The sequence below is a fragment of the Chaetura pelagica genome, unplaced genomic scaffold, assembly GCF_000747805.2.
Source record: "Chaetura pelagica isolate M959 unplaced genomic scaffold, ChaPel_1.0 scaffold76, whole genome shotgun sequence".
In the NCBI taxonomy this organism is placed as follows: domain Eukaryota; kingdom Metazoa; phylum Chordata; class Aves; order Apodiformes; family Apodidae; genus Chaetura; species Chaetura pelagica.
The window spans coordinates 3,842,863-3,864,544 of NW_009970723.1; the positions used below are offsets into that span (position 1 = coordinate 3,842,863).

The 21,682-nt window shown below is 38.0% G+C and overlaps 1 protein-coding gene across 1 annotated transcript in view; it reads left to right on the plus strand.

Moving 5' to 3' along the window:
• Positions 1–21,446, plus strand: part of RALYL (RALY RNA binding protein-like) — a 106,729-nt gene extending 85,283 nt beyond the window's left edge. Inside the window, exons 8-9 of the mRNA XM_010006407.1 lie at positions 3,377–3,555; positions 21,343–21,446. Of these exons, the coding sequence (XP_010004709.1) occupies positions 3,377–3,555; positions 21,343–21,360 (197 nt within the window). The 3' untranslated portion in view covers positions 21,361–21,446. The remainder of the gene's footprint in view (positions 1–3,376; positions 3,556–21,342) is intronic.
• The last annotated feature ends 236 nt before the right edge of the window (positions 21,447–21,682 follow it).

Below are 21,682 nucleotides of genomic sequence, written 5' to 3' on the forward strand. Positions count from 1 at the left end.
TCTAACTAATGCCTTCCTAGGGTGAAACACTACTGTAAAATATTTGGTGGTTAACAATTAAATAAAAATAATAATAATAATTTAAAAAGACAAAACCAGCTACCTTTTACCTACCTTTCATTTACAATAATTTTCTAAGTTCACAGACAAGTACCAATCCCTCAGCCATTTTAGTTAACCCCACAAAAGAAGCTGAGTGTTTTTTTCCAAGTCAACGGTGAACCAATAGTCCAGAGATTATTCCTTTTAGGAGAACTGTACACAATATGCATTCATTATATTCTGCTTTGTACCTTATGCAAGTTAGATATGATTGCAATGCATTCCACTGAATCACCTGTGTACTGAAATGCTCTGAGATGGCACATCACTACTTCAGGGAGCTTTTATATAAAATACATTACTATGCAAAACAACCTGCTTGTCATTGTACTTTGATACCCAATTTTCACTTTTGCTAAAGGACTGTAGTGAACTCATTTAAATAGAAATCAGCTGAAAGAGGAAAACACTGATTTGTATTGAATCATACTGTTATGCCTTTTGAAGAAAAGCAATGAATAATTTCCTCAGAGATTGGTTTCAAATTGTTGATGTTTTAAAATATCAGGTGCAAAACCCATCCCCCATATTCTTTGCATCTCATCAGAAGATGTGAGAAGAAAAAATACTGCAAAGATACCAGTAAACCTGGATCCCAACTTAAATCCCCTGAGCTGATGAAGCCTGGGTGATTAGTCTGCAGCTGATTGCTTCCTCAGCTAAAAGATTTGTATAAGATAAAGCTACATCAGTAGCTGAACTACTTCATTTACTGTGTCAGGCGTGATATGATCTTGTTCCTTCTCAATGGTTTAGCAATATTATTTCTTACTTTCCTCTGCCAGAAGGTGTGGTCTCACTAAAACCGGGATCAGACAGGGGATCTATGTCTCATTTACACAAAATAAAAATCAAGCCATCATCTTGCCCTTTTGGGTTTTATTTTAAGTTTGCATCACTTTCTTGAAGAATATTTAATTATTAATCTTAAAAGTTATGCATTTGGAAAAATGTGACAAACAGACCAGCTGGACAAGCTCAGCACATACGTTGATTGCTGCTCTAGGACTGTGTGAAAACTCTCTTTACAATAACAGGTGATGTTCTGCCTTTTACTACTATTGACCTCTGATCATGCCATTAAGGGGGATACAGATGATAAGAGAATTTCCTGTACATTGGGAAACTGCAGGAATAGTCCATCCTTTTGTAAAAATCTGAATTAGGAATCCAAGGATAAGAAGCTCTTCTGAAGTGAAAAATTTGTTGGACAATAATATTCTCTGTGTAATATCAGAGATGGGTGCTGAAAGGTAGGATATTAAGTTTAGCTTCTCAGAAGAGCCCAAAAGAGTTAGATGCTGAGCTGGTATTTTAGACTCCTTTGAAAAAAAACAGTCTACATTCTCATTCAATGAAGTGATCTAATTTTTTAGCAGCTGTATCCTAAGAGTGTTCCCATTTAAATGTATTAAATCCATCATTTCAGGAACAAAGCAGAAGGTGGTGGGGCAGGACACAGTAGGCATAGCTGATTCAATCCACATTTTTATTACACAGTAAGGCAAGTAACACAAAGGCTTAAAACTAGCATAGTATTTTATAGAGGACCTTAGCAATAGATGATGAGGCTCCATGGGCTGAATCTACTACTAACATGCGTGACTACGGTACTGTCAAAGCAGTTATCTAACATGATTTTTTATTCTTTAAGTCCAAGAATCTTTCTGGAGAAATTACATGGCTATGGGAGAAAAGCTTATTTGTTACACGTCTTCAGTAAATGAATTTGAAAATGAGGGATTAGAGACTGACAAAGACTGAAGAGATTAAACTAAGTTGCAAAATAAATGTGCAGGGGTAGAAGGAAAAATAAATGTCTTGGTTTAAGACTGTGATGCAGAAAAGTATGAGCATCTTTGAATATTATATTCAGCTGGTAATGATTTATACTAAAATAATAATATATTCATAGAGCTGAAAAAATATAGAGCTTCACAGGCAATCTGCAGATTCATTGGCTGTCCAACAAGACAAGTGACACATTACTAGTGTTATAGAACAGTCAATCTAACAAAGAAAGAAATTATTTTGTTCTAGATATTTGATCTTTGATGGATAATGTTAGTCTCGGACTGAAAACACACTGGTATTCCAGCTACAGGCAACCAATTCTCTGGCCCACATTCACCTTGAGGACACATAGCTTTTCATCCAAACTCCTGATGTGCAAAGGATTAAGACTGATTCCTCCACACTCCCCTCTGGACAATCTGTCTGTCATTCCTCTCTCAGTCCTCCTCGGGATTTCTGCTGTCTGGATGAAATTCCTCAGCATACTCAGAAGCCTTGCAAATATCTGAGCCAAGACCAACCAGAACAGATCCTCTGGGGCTCCATGGAAATGTTCTTTCTTTCCATCACTTTGCAGAAATTATAGGAATCCCTCCGGTTACCTTGCCACATTATTCCAATGGGCAGCAACTCTTACTTTTCTCCATGAAAAATATGTTCAGCTGTCTAGAAGGATTTCTTGATTATCTGGTTTTGAGATACATTCAAAGCAAATTTATGCAAATCATTGTTCATTTATTGGCATTTAACAGCCTTGTGCTTCTCAGAGCATAGAGATTTACAGACTTCTCACTGGCAGATAAATATATAGAATCATAGAATGGTTAAGGTTGGAAGGGACCTTAAAGATCATCAGGTTCCAACTTCCCTGCCATGAGCAGGGACACCTCACACTTTCTGGCCTTAAACACCTCCAGGGAAGGGGCATCCACAGCCTCCCCGGGCTACCTATTCCAGCACCTTACTACCTTCATGGTGAAGAATTTCTTCCTAATGGCTAACCTAAATCTCCCTTCTTTCAGTTTAAAACCATTACGCCTTGTCCTATCACTGCCCTCTCTGTTGAAAAGCCCCTCCTCAACTTTCCTGTAGGTCCCCTTCAGGTACTGGAAGGCTGCTATGAGGTCTCCCTAGAACCTTCTCTTCTCCAGGCTGAATAGCTGAATAGGCTGAATATGACTGCCAATTGCATTCCCAAGGCAAAGCAAAGTCCAGAAAATCAAAAAGCTGGATCCACTGGTAAATCAAGCTTTCATCCACTGCATGGGTTAGATTAGCACTTTGGAACTATGGTTGATTTATGCATTAATTTTTGAAAACAAGGGGTTTGTTCGTATTTGCTGGATAGGTATTAACATGCTGTTTTTTACAAAGCCAGCACATCTGGAGATGGGAAGCTTAGGTTTCTTCCTCAGAGCACTTTTCTTTGCCACCAGTAGGGAAGGTCACTGAATCTCTATAGAGTATGTTTTCCTTACAGAAGCACAAAAGAAACAAATGGAAGATAATGCTGATTTGATTCAAGAGGAATGCATATCAGAGAATGCAGATAACTCTACAGAAGAGCCAATTGAAGGAGGGCCAGATGCAGATGGGGATGGAGAAGAGATGACTGATGGGATAGAGGAGGATTTTGATGAGGATGGCAGCAATGAGCTGGTAAGGAATAACCAAGCCATATCTGTCTATGTAGTTGCTACAAGTAAACACAAACAATCTGGGTTAAAAAAACAAGCTCTCAGCAGCACTGTGATGTTCTGTTACTAGTGCCTAGTCCCAGCTTCTTCATACACTGTAGTATCAAGCAAGCATAAGACACTCTGAGGATAAACCAGATAAATGCATTTTACTACACTTGGTGATTTTAGAAAGGAAATTAAACACACTTCAAATTGGTTGACATTAATTATTATACTTTTACTGAAATGTAGATGAGGAAGGAAAACATAGTGTGCCTTTGTTGTTTGGGGGTTTTTGTTGTTGTTGTTGTTTGGTTATTTTTTTGTTTGGTTTGGGTTTTTTTTGGGGGGGGTTGTTGTTTGTTTGGGGGGTTTTTTGTTTAGTTTTTTAACTGGAGCTTTTCAAAATTAAGTAAGATTCTAGAATGGAGAACTTTCTCACTAGTAAACACGTGGTCCTCCATAGTCCCTAGTCCCCTGATTCCAAGTGAATCTTCTTCAGGCTGCATTGACAGCTACAGACATTTTTGACGGAAGATTTTTTCCTGGAGAAATGTTTGGCTATGACATATTGGGGTTGTCAGACTGAGTCTGCACCTTTCATGAAATGTCCATCATGTTGTTAATCTTCTAAGCTCTTCCAGAGGAATATTACAAATTATGTTGAGTCAGATTTATACTTTTTTATTCATTCCTAGTAAGAATGGATTGGTCACACTGTTTTAGACTCTATAATACTCTCCCTCTCTTCCTGGCTTTCATATTCTTCTGTTTTGAGCAGAAATCACTTCTGTTGCTCTGTGTCACTATCCCTGCTTGCTTTTTAACACACATTTAATCATATCTGCACTGTAAAAACCGTTCAGTTAAGCCAACAGAAGTTAATCAGCAATGGGCAAAGTTGAACCAACACCAAGTCTGGAGTAACAGGGCATGTACTGCTTGCTGCAGACACAATTTAAACCTATTGCTAATTTGAGGCCCTCTTAAATCTATTAATCCTGAACAGCATCATGCACAGGGGAAGATACTACAGCCTAAAACACCTTATGAAGAATAGATTACATTATCACCTTTTCTCAAAAGAACAGGCTCTCCTGTACAGATATGAGGAACATCTGTAAGAAGCTGCAACTCCAAATTTGTAAGAAATTGAAACCTTGTAATGAATACGTAGTTGTAAATATAATATCACACCATGGCTAATACCTGATCCGCCATTAGCAGTAGGGGTGATCACAGATAAACAAGACTGGTGGGTTTTGCACTAATTGTCAGACTCCCTGCTGCAGACCAGTAAGTGACAAAATTAAAGCACAGTATATTCACCTGTGATTATTCAGTGCTGTCATTTCACCCTGTGGCTATGACATATTACCATAAGTCTACACTATATAATAAAGCATGATGAATAAATTTTTTATCTAGCAAAGGCCTAAGCAGGAAAGTTTCCAAAAAGCAGGCAGCAGAGGAAAAGGAGACTTCATTAACAGTGAAAGTCTGGAATTGGCACAGACACATTTGCACACCACTGCTTCCAAGTTAAAAAGCCTTTTCAAGGCTAATGTTAGGGACCTAGCTGAAGTGCAGTGTGTTGCAGAAACAGCTCCAAAGGCAGCTCAGAGGTCTGAGGCACACATCTAAGGCATGGGGGAACCAGCTGCCATTACTCTGCATGTCATTACTGAGCCTCTTGAGTGCTGTGAGGAGGTGGCTCACTGCACATAGTGGTGTGCTCTGCATTGTGCCCTAGTGCTCATAAATGGTATCCCCAGGCCCAACATGGTGGTAACAAGGAAAGGTCAAAAAATAAAGCTTATGTGCGTTGTCCTGGTCAGGTGCAGCCAGTCCCAATGCCAGGGCAGTGGAGCCAGTCAGCCTCATGCCTTCCACCTTCCAGAATGCTGAGAGTATTATAGACTTTAAAGCTCTGAATCAAGATTGACAGTTTTGTTCCCTGCTATGTAATGATGATGATGAAAAAAAATCTTTTATTTCATCATTAATGACAACAGAGCAAACAGAAAAACATTTGAAATGGGCATAGCTAGTGTTCTGAAGACAGCTCAGCAGCAAAAATCAGTTGTCAGCCCAGTAGTCTGAAAAATAGTATTAGAGGGAGAGAAAAACATGACTTAAATTTAGATCTTAACCTTTTTGCAGTGCTTCATATTTAGCTGTAAATTTCCTGTCATTTGCCAGTAACTGCTTCAGGACACATTTTGCTGAACACAATATTGTTTTCTCTTTTTTGTTTCCCTTGTGACCAGCCCTAAGGCTGTCAGTAAAAAGATGTGTTCAACAAGAACAGACCTGCTGCCAGTGTCCAGATGATGCCAGAACAGAGCCTCTGAATCTGTGTATGTGGGTCTGCATTTTTGGATTTAGGACCCAAAAATATATTTCTTTTGTTATTTCTAATTCTAGCTTGCAAAGGAAGTGATTATGCAGGATGTATATTGTGGGTTTAGGTGGTAGGATCAGTTCTTTAAATTCACATACTGTCTATTTGGAGGAACAGGTTACTGCACACTAGCTGAGGGATGGAAGCTGTCCTGATGCCTGCTTTCAGCCTAGACCAACTGCAAGGAAATGCAAAAGAGTTTAGCCTGCAGTCTGAGTTAAGTCAGGCATGGATTTAAGGAGGCTTTAGCCCCTTCCTTTGCCTGCCTGGCTGCACACACAAAAACACATCACATTAAACAGCTGCACACCTTCTTCATCCACTGTTTAGGCCAGGATATTGTTCATCCCTGCACTGTCATTTTCTGTGGGCTAAAGACACGCCTGCAAACAGTTGTTATTACTCAGCTGAAGTGTGAAAAAGTTCTACGCCAGAATAACTTGATTGCCCATCTGAACTCTAATTCAAGACATGCTGCATTTGAAGTACCTACTAGAGCCATCAAACATAACCCATTGGGAAAGTTTCTTTTGTACCAACTGTTTGCCCACAGTTGTGTCTTAATGTCTCCAGTGCTGCAGAAACTCCAGCATGAGGATGTTTTTCGTAACAATTCCCACAGACTTTTGCTGCATTGACACACTGAAAAGTTGTTTAAATGCTGTTTTCAGATCTATGATGCAGCTATGTACCAATATGCTAGGAGAGACTGACAGACTTGCTCACAGAAGATGGTCAGATGCTTCTTACCCACCTACTCTCACAAGTTGGCTTTCCACTGATCCTTGTTCAAGAGCATGGGATAATATGTTGTAGCTACATGTAGATATATAAAATAGTAAATCCTGAGCTTACTCAACAACTCATGTCACTTAAGATAGGATTAAACCTTCAGGTCTATTTGCTCCTTTTAGATAAAAAAAAAACAAGTGGCTGTTTATCAAAGATTTTACTGGACCCATGAGTCAGTCTTTCTTGCATTGAACAGTTTCTAGTTGCAGTGAATTAAAAATCGTTGTGTTCCCTGCTAGTGAGCAACATCCATTCTTACTGTTTTCAATCTACTGTCCCTCAGCCACACTGTGAAGAAAGCAACATGCTTATGCAAATTTCCATCTTGTCTTAAAGAAAAGAAGTTCCTAAGAAGAAAGATCTTCATGTTTACCAAATTCATCTCATACACAAATCACAAACATGTCTCAAATAATTGGATTCTCAAGCAGTTTCCAGTGCCTGCCACAGCTTTAAATTGTAAGGAGTGGAAGGAAAGCCAATAACCTCCTCTTATTCCTGTGGCTTCACAGCAGAAAGAAAAAAAAAAATTGCCTTTGCAGCTCAGTCTTTGAGAAGCACATTTTGATATTTGAGAAGGCTCAGCACCTCTAAAATAAGCTCCTTATCCTTACTAGAGGCAGCAATAGCAGCATTTGGCAAAGCTGAGAGCATGAAGGAAAAACATTTTTTGAGTTAGTGTGCACAGTAGTTCCCTTACCTTGCTCGTTTTACAGTTGGACAGCCCAGTGCAGGCCTAGAGCATGTCATGTAATTTCTCTGAACTTGTTTCAAATGGCACTGATTGATCATTGAAGAAGCACTCGCTCAAAATGAACTATAAACTTATCAGCATAATCCCCTTGTAAGTAATGAAGGTGCCGTCCAACTAATTAGCTGAACTTTTGAAGTACTGTAGATTTGGAAAAAAAAATCAACTAATATTTAATAATATACCTACAAACTAATTAATTGGAATTAGTTACACACAAGCATTCATACCTATATTGCATTGCCTGAGAAGAATAGTTTCTATCAAGCTGTCAGCCTTTCATACTAAATTACTGTAATAATAATATCACAGCAATGCTTCAGTAGTTAAGAATTCTGTAGAGCAACATGTTTTCTGGTAGAGCATGTTATCCCAGTTATTTGAAATACAATATATTTACAGTTCGTAATTCGGATCAGACTGTGGTTTGTGCTTGGCTGGAATTTGAAGGATATATTCACAGTTACAACCTTGTGATTTTATACAGCTGTAGTTATGCTAAAACTAATGAAGCCACACAAGCATTAGATGGGAGTTCCACAACGAGTCACCTTTCGTGAGGTGTCTTGAGAGGTATTTTTATTAAATTATATCAGAAAGAAGAGGTACAGAGACTATTCAAGGCTCTGTTCTGGTTACATTGTGGTTATTTCAAAAACAATTATGTTCTCTTTCTATTAAGTATATTTCAGCTATATTTACCTCTCAAGGATATATTCTTTCTAGCTTGTGTCCTTTTCACCACCTATGCACTACATGTTTTCAGTCTATCATCAGTATTTGTTTCTGATGCGGGATAGAAAATTATGTTTCATACATAAATACCAAAAGCTGCCACATACAAAAAACTCAGGATAATGTTCTTGCTGCACAGAGTTTCATTATGCAAAAACAAAAATATTGTGATATAATAATAGCTATATTTTATGTTAGAACTGAAGCAAATACCATGTAAATCAATAGAACCAACTAATACTTTGGCTAAAGCTCATAAAAAACAAAACAAAACATTTCCTTCTCCCATAAGTAGTTAAATGGAAATTAAACTAATTTAGTTTCAAATCTGTATGAAGCAGTGAAACTTTATTTACTTCCATTATTTTGTGTGATAACTCAACCATGAAAATACTCAGCAGAGAGCAGAATAAGGCCTACAGAAAATAAATAAACATTTCTCTGATGAACTTCATGTAGTTTAAGCTCAGTTTTGCATATCTCAATTAGAAAGTTTGATCAAATATGCAATAGGATGGATAGTACTTTATTATTGTAATCAAACTGAATTTTTCATTCCTCTTTTAAGTAAATATTTTTTTCTGCCAATAGCACAAGGGCAGACCAGACTGACTCTATTATCAGCCAAATTAGGCTGATTAGGTTTATCAAAATATCAATATAATGCTATGGCAAACTTGTACAGGGTACTACTTACATATATATATATTTTTTAAAGGACAAATTTCTAATTAGTGGTAATTGCTGAAGTAACATTGTGTTAGAAATCTTATGCAGATTACTTTAAATATCACAGAGACCAAGCAAAATTTAGACTTTTTGGTGCACTGAACATTTTGGACTTCATTGAAATCTTGCTTTCAATATCAGGGAAAACAGGAAATTCTTCATTCCTATGACAAATGAACAGGTAAAAGATTGTGTTCATTTGATAAATATCAGTGTGAGATGTTTGTACTTGAGCAAGCTAAGAAAGTCATTAGGGGCAGCACACCTGACAGATACTAATGTGTTGTACCTTCCAAAGCTGCAGTATGTCTAATAACCTGTGACGGAAGAAATGGAGAAAGTAATAAAAGCATGTCATGAAATCAAAAATTGTAAGAAACTTCCTGACATGCCCTTTTGTTATATTTAATATATGCAATAGTGTAGCAGACGTGTTCGTGGTTGACACATTGTTGTATGAGTCATTGCAAAGGCCTTGCTACCAGCTCCTCCTCCCCATTTTTCCTGGCAGTCAGTTTCACAGAGGCAGATTTCCTAAGTGGCATTCAGGGTTTTAACCAAGTTACTCCTGAATGACTACATAATATTTTTCTAATTATTATTTAGATCTATGCCCTGCATATCACATGGGAAACTGCTGAAAATCCAAGCACTGTTATAATGGATTTTGTCTCTCTCTTTCTACTGGACTTCCCTGCCTGTAATTGCATGTTTGTAAAATGTATGGGCAAAATAATTTCCTCACCCTTCACATGTATTCCTCTGAATCTGCTTTATTTAGTCCCCAATTCAAATGAAAGAAAAACATTGAAAAAAAAGATAGCACCAAACAACAAAAAAACACAACAACAAAAAACACAATTAAAAAAAAAACACCTCAGAAGCATAAAATCTTTTTTAAAATTATAATGTAGATAATATAATTAATTTACAGCCATTATAATCTTACAGAGTTGATGCAACAGAGCTTGAAAAGGATGGGGAATCAAGATGTTTGTGTCCCACTCTCAGCTTTGCCACTGAGATTCAGTTTGCCATGTTCATTTGCCACGTAGATTCAGCCCCTTTTTCTGAGATCAGACCAATATGTGCCTTTGCCCCTACAGCCAACAGGTGGGAAAGAAGCTTTCTGCAAATTTCTGCTTTAAACTTATAAAAATTAAATGCTTTCCAGTCAATAAACTTGAAATGTTATCTTTGCCTGTTGAACAAAATATCCTGTACTCTTCAGTTACGTTTTTTAATTTTTCATTGCACCCTGACATCAGTCTTGTCCTGCCTGAAGTTTCAGTCATCATTTTATAGGATCATCATCACCATCAAACAGTTTGAGTTGGAAGGGACCTAAAGATCATTAGTCCCAACCCCCCTGCATGGACAGGGACATCTCCCACTAGATCAGGCTCCATCTAACCTGGCCTTGAACACTTCCAGGGATGGAGCTTCCACAACTTCCCTGGGCAACCTGTTCCAGTGTCTCACCACCTTCACACTAAAGAACTTCCTCCTAATGTCTAACATAAATCTCCCCTTTTCCAGTTTTTGATCCATTACTCCTTCTCCTGTCACTACATACCCTTGTAAAATGTGCCTCCCCAGCTTTCCTGTAGGCCCCCTTCAGACATTGGAAGGCTGCTATAAGGTCTCCCCAGAGCCTTCTCTTCTCTGGGCTGATAAGAACTCTCTCAGCCTGTTCTCATAGGGGAGAGCCCTCAGATCACCTTTGTGGCTCATCTCTGGACTTTCTCCATGAGCTCCATGTCCTTCTTATCTTGGGACTTCAGAACTGGACACAACTCCAGGTGGGCCTCAGGAAGAGCCGAGTAAAGGGGAAGAATCACCTCCCTTTACCTGCTGGCTACACTTCTTTTGATGCATCCTAGGGCACAGTTGGCTTTCTGGGCTGCAAGCACATATTGCCAGCTCATGTTGAGCTTCTCATCCACCATCACCCCCAAGTCCTTCTCCTGTCTGTCTTCAATCCATTCTTCACCAAGCATGTATTTGTTCTTGGGATTGCTCCAGCCTAGGTGCAGAACCTTGCACTTAGCCTGGCTGAACTTCATGCATTTTGCATAAGCCCATTTCTCAAATCTGTCAAGGTGCCTCTGGATGGCATCCCTTCCCTCCAACATGTCAACCTCACCACACACTTTGGTGTCATCAGCAAATTTGCTGAGGGTGCACTCAATGCCACTTCCCATGTCACTGACAAAGATGTTAAATAGCACCAGTCCCAGTACTGACCCTTGGGGAACACCACTTGTCACAGGTCACCATCTGGACATTGAGCTGTTGATCACCACTCTTTGAGTGTGACCGTCCAGCCAGTTCCTTACCCAACAAGTGGTCCATCCATCAAATCCATCCCATTCTAGTTTTGATTTCAGGATGTTGTGTGGGACAGTGTTGAAGGCTTTCAACAGGTCCAGGTAGATGACATCAGTTGCTCTTCCTTTGTCCACTGATGCCGTGACCCCACTGTAGAAGGCCACCAAAATTAGTCAGGCAGGATATGCCCTTGGTGAAGCCATGTTGGCTGTCACCAATCACCCCTTTATTTTCCATGTGCCTTAGCAGAGCCTTCAGAAGGATCTGCTCTATGATCTTGCCAGGCACAGAGGTGAGACTGACTGGTCTGTAGTTCCCTGGGTCTTCCTTTTTTCCCTTCTTGAAAATGGGAGTTATCTTTCCCCTTTTCCAGTCAGTGGGGTTTTCTCCAGACTGCCAAGACTTTTCAAATATGATGGACAGAGGTTTTGCAACTTCGTCAGCCAGTTCCTTCAGGAGCCATGGATGAATCCTGTCGGGTATCATAGACTTGTCCCGTTTAACTTCCTACATTTTCTGCTAAGAATTATTAATATGGCCTCTCTTTCTGAAGTCTGCCTGTATGCAAGGCAATTCTGGACAGGTCTCTTCTGGCTCATCAGGATGAATACTCATAAACTCAGACAGCAGCTTCCAGAATAATGCCCAGGAACCTACAGCAAGAGCAGTAAAGGTACATCATCTTCTTCCACACTCTATTCATCCCACTGAGCACAGAAGTATCACCCATGTTTGGCAGTTTAAATGGTGTACATCCATTCTGAGACAATAAATGGGTAGAAATATTAAACAGAGGGGATGTTGTTTGCTTTACTTTCTGAGAACCATTGCAAGAACTGGTCACAAAATACTGGTATTTCAGCTAACCTAAGCAATGGCTGGTTATAGCCCAATGCATGAGGCTAGTCCTCAGTCCACTCACTTAACAACTGTGTGTCCATGCAGGGCACTGGCTTGCCAGTGGGACTTAACAGCCTCACAGACCTGAGGTGGTAAGTCTATTTGGAAACACCTGTATGGATGACATCTTGACAACATACTTGATTGTCGCACACTGTTTTCCCACACTGATACATAAAAGAATTTCTGATTACTTCTGTACCACTTAACATAGTTTAATGTTTTTTTGTGAAATTGTCTAAGTACTTTGTGTCAAGCTCACGCACTGCTTTCTCGTGGACCTGTGTTTTGAAAGGGTAGCTTGTGTACTTTGTATTTTAGGGGGAAGAGGGGCTCTGCTGTTTGTTGACCCACTGTCAGTAAATCTATCATTATTTAGTATTCATAATTCATTTTTGTGCTAATTTCATTTTGGGTTAGTTTTTTTTTTTACTTTTATTTTTTCTTTTTAGGCAGGGCTATGTGTTCGTGGTAAGCTTTTAGGAAAGAATAAAACAGTCATGGTGCTTGATGTTTTTGAGACATCAAAATATTTAATTTTAATGGTTCAGCTTCAAATGTCAAAAGTAACTGTTTTCTCCTTTAAAAAAAACAAAAAAAAACAAAACCAAAACAAACAACAACAAAAATAAGAAAAAAGAACAACCTAAAAACCCAAACTAAACCAACAAACAGCAACATCAACAAAAACAACAACCACAAACCAAACCAAAACAAGAACCAACCTGTGAGTTGATCCACAGGCAAATAATGCTGCCAGATCAGGCTCAAAATTCTGACACGTAAGCAAAATTCTTCCCTAAATGAGCTGAATTCCTCTCTGATATAATGTAATTGACCTTAATATTCAGTAATTGTGGCCTAGTTATGTTTATGCTATCTAAGTAAATCAGAATTATCTCCCTAGATTTTGCTAGCCTAAAATTCATGAGAGTCAGCCTCTGAATGCAGAGCAGAAACAAGGACAGCCAGAGACTTAACACCTGAAAGTAAATCTTGATACCTTTTCAGGGAAGGGTGATGGTGGCATATAAAAAAGATTGCAAGCTTTTTGCTGTAACTTTTGACTGGTAAAGAAATATTTAATCGAAGTAAATCACCACTTTAATTATGAAGACTGATTTCATTTTCCACCCCTGAATACTTTTGCCAATATAATTTTCACTAATGCTTCTGGAGTCCCTCTTCTTTTATCTCCCTTATTTTGCTTGACTCCAGTAGACTTTGGATGACCTGTGGCAAGTGCTGGCCAGGGTTTGGTTCACTCCTTATTTGCAAGCAATATTACCCAGTCCTGTGCAGAGACAACAGGCATCAGAATAGTAACCTAGCATAGATACCAAAGCAGAAGTACAATGTAAAAGGGGAAAGTAGTGAGAGGATAGGAAGGGGACACCAATGTTTTCTAGGTTCTCACTGAAATCCTCTGCAACAGCTCAGGCCACGATTGGGTCTGTTTGGCTACAGATTTGAGCCTATCAGCTTAATCCTCAGATTCTTAGATTTAACTGAAATTGAGCAATTGCCATGCATCACACATTTTTCCTGGTGTGTCAAGTCTTTGAAAGTAAATAGCTTTAGTTCCCCTAGAAAACACTCATTTCACAGGCTTTATCAGTATGCTTGAGCCTCAAGAATGCTGCATGAAAAACCCTCAGAGGAAACATTTTTTCTGTTGAAAGTCTTCATGCAAGTAAACAGGGGTAAACACTGAAAAGCCAAAAGGTTGTTATTTTTCCATATGAAAATACAGTAATTTAAAATGTTTTTATTTTTTCAATACAAATAACAGAGCCACTGCAGTTAGTGACCCGATTATTCTGAAAGGTCTCAGTTTTTTGAGAAATTATAAATGTGTTTATAAGAAGATTTTCTGCATGATTAATACCAAAACATGAAAGGCAGATTGAATTTATCTGTACATAGGCATTTATGGACCTCAGAAAAGGGAAGTCATTTAGAAGGTGATAGAACTGTAATTGCCATTTCAACAAAAAAGCAATCAGTGAGGAATAAAACAAGCTCAGTCTGCCAAAATGAAGATTTGGAAGTTAATCAAATGCCATCTTAGCCAGCCTGTTATGTTGATATGTGTATCTGAAGTTTCCAAATTGTTGTTGCTATTGATTTTTTAAAGTACACTACAGTTTTATAATGTCTTTCAAAACAAGTTTAATTATGTTCCAGCATAAACAGAGAATCAAAAAAGCTAAATTCTTCTGTGCTTCCTCTTTGCAGGGTTATACTAATCCCTTCTTAGGTATTAGGTTATTCTGCGCCATTTGTAGACCACAGTGTAAACCTAAGTCCACCATTTTGTTTTGTAATTTTTATTTTTAAAGGAATGTACCTTGAAATCCTCATGAAACAAAAATATTGTGCACTACTCTGCATTTTGCAATCAAATAAGTATTATACAGGAAAATGCCAAACAAAATCTGTTTAAAATAGGAAAAGCTTGTATTGTCATTTCCATCTGGATTACATTCCCAAACCAAGTCTTTCACAGGTAACTATATCCTGTAGGTTTAATTGTCTTACTTCTTTAATGTCACCATTAAAATATCTGTTGTGCATCGTTAGCCTCATCCCTCTCCCCCTTCCTGTAGTTTACTCTGAGCTTTCTGGATATCTTTGTCATCTCATGCTAAATGCTTCCACCTGCATCCTTCAGTAAGCTCTCCTCCCCTTTCTCTATTAATTTGCTTTTTTACCTCGTTCCACTCAGTCTTTATGTTGAGAAAGAATTCTGCTGTCAAGTATCTGAAAAATCTCCTGTTGATTAGACAGGACATTCCTGATCTCATTACCTTCATTGCATACAATTTCATTTTCCTGTGTGGGTGTTTTTTGTTCTCTTGGTTTGTTTTATTTTAATGACATCCTATCTAAATTCTAATTGGCTATACTAGAAAAGTTTACCAGGTGCTTTCTTTTTATAAAGTACTTCTCCTAGTAACCTCCTACTTTTCTATATTTTAAAAAGACACTACTTAAAGTTCAGCTGTAGTGAGAGGGTATAAATTTTAGTAGTTTTTTTATATACATTAGGCTGTGTGTTCAAATTTGCACCCTTGGCTTTGGTAGGACAGGAACTACTCCCTTCAGCATTAATACTCATTGGACTGCCATCTCACTCTGGGAAGTTCCTATTCCTCACATGAAGCAGAGGCTAATTCAGTGGGAATTTTATTCTACAACATTTTGACAACACCTTGCATCCTAAAATGGTCTCTTTCATAGCCCTCAGAATGATAAAGGATGATCCTTAACATGGATCTTGCTACAACTCACACTTGTTTCTTATGGAACAAGCCCAGTCCCAGGAAATAGTAAAGATCTAGTGGTGTCCAATGAGAGTTGTACCTCTGGTAATTCACTATAAATACCCTCTCATATACAGGGTTAGAGGAAAGTTGGGCATTTTCCCCTTTGCTGTATTTGGCACCAGATTCTAAGAAGGTGTTGAGTTGCTCCGAAGACAAACTGGCACAAGCTGAAGGAACTCTGTGGACAGAAACTTGAGGCCTCATTGCATATGGTTTGGCTTTATCAGCAAAGTGAGAACATAAAAGGAAGTGTTGGTGGCAAGAGCATGGCTTTGCTTGGGGCAGCCTTGCAAATGCATTCTGGGGCAAGGCTTCAGGACAACAAGTTCTGCAAAAGCCCAGACCTCACTCAGAACCTTCTCAGTTCTTCAACATTCTCCTGACACACTAAAGAAGGTCTCAAACAAAGCTCCCAAATGACTGTGGTAACTCTAATCCCAAAGTTGTTCTACCAGCCTCACTCCTGACCATCATCTCAACCATAGCTGATTCTTAGTGGCGCTCTCCAAATATTAGATCCTTTCTCCAACACTGCACCCAACAGTATTCATGACAAATCTGCTTTTACAGAACTCTGATAAATTAATCAGTACAAAGGATCAGTATTTGATAGGGCAATCTCATTCTTCTGCTGAATTTTATTGGGCAAAAGAATGAAACAGAACATTGCAATACAAAGGAGATTGAAGTTTGTTTTCACCAATGAGTAAAACAGCCATTCTCACATCTACCCACACAAGTACTAACACTTTGAAACAATTAAACTGTTCACTGAACAGAATAATGATTCTGTATGTTTTCAGCAATTAAGGTATGACTAACAGAGTACAAAAGATGGTGATGAGGTTTCATCATTTGAATAAAGGTTTAAAAAAGGCGCAATGGCTTCCTTTAATTATTCTTTATTAATATTTCCCAAACTGTATCATTCCTATTTGTTATATGCAGTGAATATTCTATCATGAGCTCATTATAAAAAGATTTTCTTTAATGCCATATTTTTTGTCTGTCAAGTTTTACATAGCATTACACATGACAGCAGAAAGCTCATAATACACATTCACATTCCCCTCCTAACACCCACTGAACTGAGTGTTTACATTTCATACGGGGGCATTACACTAAATCAGCTACATAACTGTGTTATTTGATCAAAGACTTCATGCTTTAAATCAAGGGGGAAAGGGCAGGGTACATTTCAAATGAGCACAGCTGTGGAGTCAATGTGAGAATGAGCACCAATTCCAAGTTCCGCGGCAAGCCCTGCCCATTTTGTGTGGATTTCCATTCATGATGGTGAATGTGGTGTAAAAGCCAATAGAAGCAAATGCCCCCTCTCCCCCCTCCCTACCCCACCTCTATACTTTACAAACACAAATTACAGGGCTTTAGACTCAGTGTGAGCTGCCTGCTTAAGAAAAAGGAAGAATATTATCATGAATTGGATGCAGGAAATAAACAAAAGGACAATTTGCACTACTACTTTCTGTAATGTATCCTGGATTTTCTCATTTTAGCTAAATAATCTGGATCAATAACAGATAAACAGGATTTGGCTGTTTGTTATTTTAAGTCTATTCTGCAAACAGATTCAGTTTCTCACCTCCTTGCCTGTCCAGACAGCTCATTTCATAATCGGACAAAAATTATTAGAGTATGCTATCCTAAAGGACATAGAAGTAGCATCTGTGGCGCTGAATTCAGTATTCTTAGTTGTACAGATAACAGGATAGGAGTGAGAAACAGATGCAATCAAAGCAATGATGCTACAATTGCGGTCTGAGGTAACGCAAGTATGAGAGCCAGTGTTGAGTGAAAGGAAAGTGCAGTGACTGCATTTTAATGGGGCTTGCAGTTGCTTTGCAGAAAATTATGTATGGCAGTCACATAACCCACTGCCAAAGCCTAGTCAGACACCAGAAACAACCTGAAAAGGTGTCAGGCATTGAGCCTCCTCATCAGCAGGAGCTTGACAAAGGTAGGAATGTGATATTACTGAATAGCAATGCCCAGAATTAGCTTCAGATGCCTCCCTTACAGCTATTAAACTCAGAAGTCCTGTCCTGAGAATGGGTTGGTCTGAAAACGTAAAAGACACAGGAGAGTGAGAGGAAGGATCTTTGAGGCTTTGGGTTTCAAGTTCATATGCATATCATAAAATCATAGAATGGTTTGAGTTGGAAGGGACCTTAAAGATCATCTAGTTCCAACCCCTCTGCATGGGCAGGGACACTTCCCACTAGATCAGGTTGCTCAGAGCCCCATCCAACCTGCCAGGGAGGGGGCTTCCACAACTTCCCCGGGCAACCTTTGACAGTGTCCCACCACCCTTAAACTAAAGAATTTCCTCCTAATGTCTAACACAAATCTACCCTCTTCCAGTTTTGATCCATTACCTCTTGTCCTCTCGCTACATGCCCTTGTAAAAAGTCCCTCCCCAGTTTTCCTGTAGGCCCCTTCAGGCACTGGAAGACTGCCGTAAGGTCTCCCCAGAGCCTTCTCTTCTCCAAGCTGTCATCTTTCCATCTACTGTTTAGCTGCATTTTCTGGGAATATCTAGGATAAATGTTATCACAGCGGCCATTAAGCAAAATCAGTTGTTTAAAAAGAGGTGCATTTTGTCAGGTGAACATCTTGGATGCTCTTATTGCTTGTGATTATTGTGGGGTAAATCACAGTTCTGTAAGATCCATATTCTGTGGGACTTTTCCCTAAACATTTTCTTAATGTACTGCAAGGGAAGATGTCCACTGTGTACATCTTCTGTGACATTTAGTCTTTGTGTAAGTATTCCTATGGCATCACACTTGGTGACTACAAAGCACAGGAAACGGTCACCTGGCAGGTGATCTGATGGTCAGGCTCTCTCACGAAAAAATGTCCTTTACATGTAGAGCATTCTTAAAGAACTATATATGTAAAGACTGGAATTGTCTCAGCTTTGAGGGGAGGTAAGTAATAAAACCATGAAACTTCTAAAAGGCAAGATTAAAAGCTCTCCAGATTTTTACTGAGTTTTATCTGATTTACTCAATTTTTAGTGATGATAGTTTGGGGCCCATTAAGTAGAACTGCACTTTAATTTAGTGAGGTGTTTAATGTTTAAAGTTGACTTTCTGATACATGGTAATAGTGTAAATTTAAAATTGATTTAATCTAGTACTATTTCAATCTGGTAAAAATGCTAGGATTATATTTGAACTATAATAAGAGTAGCAATTGCAATTTTGGAAGACTGAAATACAGTGTTATACCTAAGCAGACTGCTTCCAATAGCTCACGTTCAAAAACCTAACCAGAGAGGAAAAAACAGTACAAAAAATCTCAGGTGGGAAATAAAACAATAAATATTCCATAACCTACCTATAGCTTTTTTCAGAGATTATTATGGCAATTAGGACAGTATATACAGTTTCTTTGGTATTGTCTACAGCTGCCAAGGCTATATGCTTAGTTGGGTTATTCAGTACTTAAAATTCTAAACTGTTTTGCTGTTAGAACTAAATCAAATTAAAGCCATATTGCTGGCTTAAATGTAATGGAGTTCATCCTTGTTGTGCCAGGAAGTTTTTTATATATATAATGGGAAGGAAATTAAAAGATTAAAAGAAGACATTAGTCATCATGAGGCTTTTCAGTATCATCAGCCCTACTATAAAGCCAGCTGATAAATTGCACATTATTCAGAAAAAAAAAAAAAAAAAAAGAATAAAATTAGTATAGCATTACACTAGATTAATCATAGCCTTGGGTTACTTTGACTCTATTGAAAATAAAAGCTTGGCTATTTCAGATTTTAAAGTTTCTTCTCAGCCTTTAAGATTATTTGCCTTAAGAAGCAAATAACAAGCCCATGAAGGAAGAAGACAAGATTTTTAACTGGTGGGATGGGAAAATTTTTATCATTATTTTTAAATTACAACAAGGAAGTATTGATTACTTGGATCTAGACAGCAGTAATGCTTCATAATAGTAACCTAATTAAGCTTGGTTTTGCTGCTGAGAGGTAAATGCTTGTAAAGCTTATGGCAGAGAAAAAGCTTCAATAAATAACTTGAAAATCTGTATCTTTTCTTACTTCTATAATTATTGCCTTTAATAATGGCATAATGGAACAGCAAAAAAAAATAGGTGAGGAACTGGTTAGAAGATAGAAACTACCTCTGGAGCTAATAGGGTGTACAATGGATTTTTTATTTTTTATTTTTTTTTTTACTTCTTTAAGATAATTAACTACTTAAAAGCCATTAGGCCTCTCTCAGACATAAGGGAGAATTTAAAAATCTTTTTCATGTAGTTAAGTCTGTTCAAGGTTCAGGAGCTAAAAACAGAAAAGATGAAGGTTTTTCTCAGTGCAAGTAGAGAAGAATACCTTCAGGATATTTTAACTCAAATAATAAAGTTCTGGGATCTCTCACATCAGTTTTTCTCCCTAATCCTGATGTGTACAGAGTACAACTCCCTCTGCAACTAGGAAGAAATCTGATGGCTGGCTGCTTCAAAGGGCAGAGGGCCAGTCTTTCAGGGACTCTGATTTTCCTGATTATTTATTTTTTTTTAATTGGAAAACCAGGTGATAAATGGTAATTTTAACAGAAATCACTTTTTTTCCTGAGGGAGAAAAAGGAAGACTAGAACTCACTAAAGGTGTAAATTAGCAGAAAAGAACATCTGGAAACTTTTCAGGTTTTGGTTAGAAGTACACCAGGTTTTGCCAGCTGTTTTCAGTTCCAGTTATAGAAAGTGGTACCAAAAGGAACCCCCAAAAAATGAAGAAGAAATTGGCTGAAATATACTTTTTTCTGTCAGAAGTAAAACCAAAACTATTAGGTTGAAAATTTCACTTAAAAAAATAAATCTACTTCTGTTAACATTTTTTAGTGTCAGTTTTCCAAAGAGATGTGACTGAGAAAGTGTTGTAAGTTTTTCTGCGGGTAGGTGGAACTTGTGTGTCTTATGCTTCCATGCAGCACTACTGACTGCCTAGTTAAAGCTGGTAATGGATCACATAGCAAGACTCTCAGATTTGTAGAGGTAACCTGCCTCTGGCCTCTGCTGGAAGGATGACACCTGAAAGTATTGGCTGACACTGGTTTTTTGCTGTTTCACACTGTGGCTGGTAAAACAAAAACAAAAAGTCAAAGGATATACAATTAAAGCCTACAGCATTTACACAAGAACAATAATGAAATAAACAATGTCAAAAAGGAAGCCACTGAGGAAAGAACCATCAATCTGCTAACTATAAGCACTGTTGAAAGCACAAAGTCAATGTAAATGGTACAGAATAAAGTATATAAATAGTGCACTGGAACTGAATCAAAGAATCCTACCTGCAGTTTATTTAAATTGAATGCTATTATGGAAAAAAAAAAAAAAAAAAAAAAAAAAAGACATTTAATTGCAGAGCAGCTAAGATACATTCTTCTATTTGCTGCTGCTAAAATAGAAATAGAAAAATAGAAATTGCGGTTGTTCGCATAGCATTGTCGAGGGGAAGTATTCTCAGCCTCAACAGCTCTTGTTTGATTCACAGTGTTTATTTTGGGCCGTGCAGTCCAACGTAGAACTGTTGCACAGTCCTGATAATCCACTGTTGCAGGTACAGGACTTTTCTCTTAGCCCTGGAAGGTTTAAGGTAGGAAAGTCTGGTAGATATCAATATTCTATTGATTCATGAAAAATTCAAGTCATAGTCCTCTTTCCTCTTTTCCCCGGTTGTCTTGGCTTCCTTTTGAGATTCTGCTGGAAGAAATTCTATGCCTTCATACTAAAAGTGAGCTTTTAATTTCTCAGTTTCTACAGATCAAGTGATGAGATGTCATGTGTGAACCCCCTGAAGGCTGAGAAGAGAAACTGACTTCCCCACAGAAAATTGTGAACTGCGGTTTCTTACTGGCTAGCAACACCTTTGATTCAATTTGTATGAAAATTCAATTTATTTATTAAAATGGACGTTATTGTTCAAATATTAGAAAATCCATTTCTTATATGTTCTAAGCTGTACAATTGTCAGATTTTTATGGTTTAGATTGTAAATGTGTTTTTCTCTGGCTAATTATTGGTATTATTTTTTTAATTTTGATGTCTTAAAGGCCAATGTACTATATCATAATAATAATATGAAGAACATATT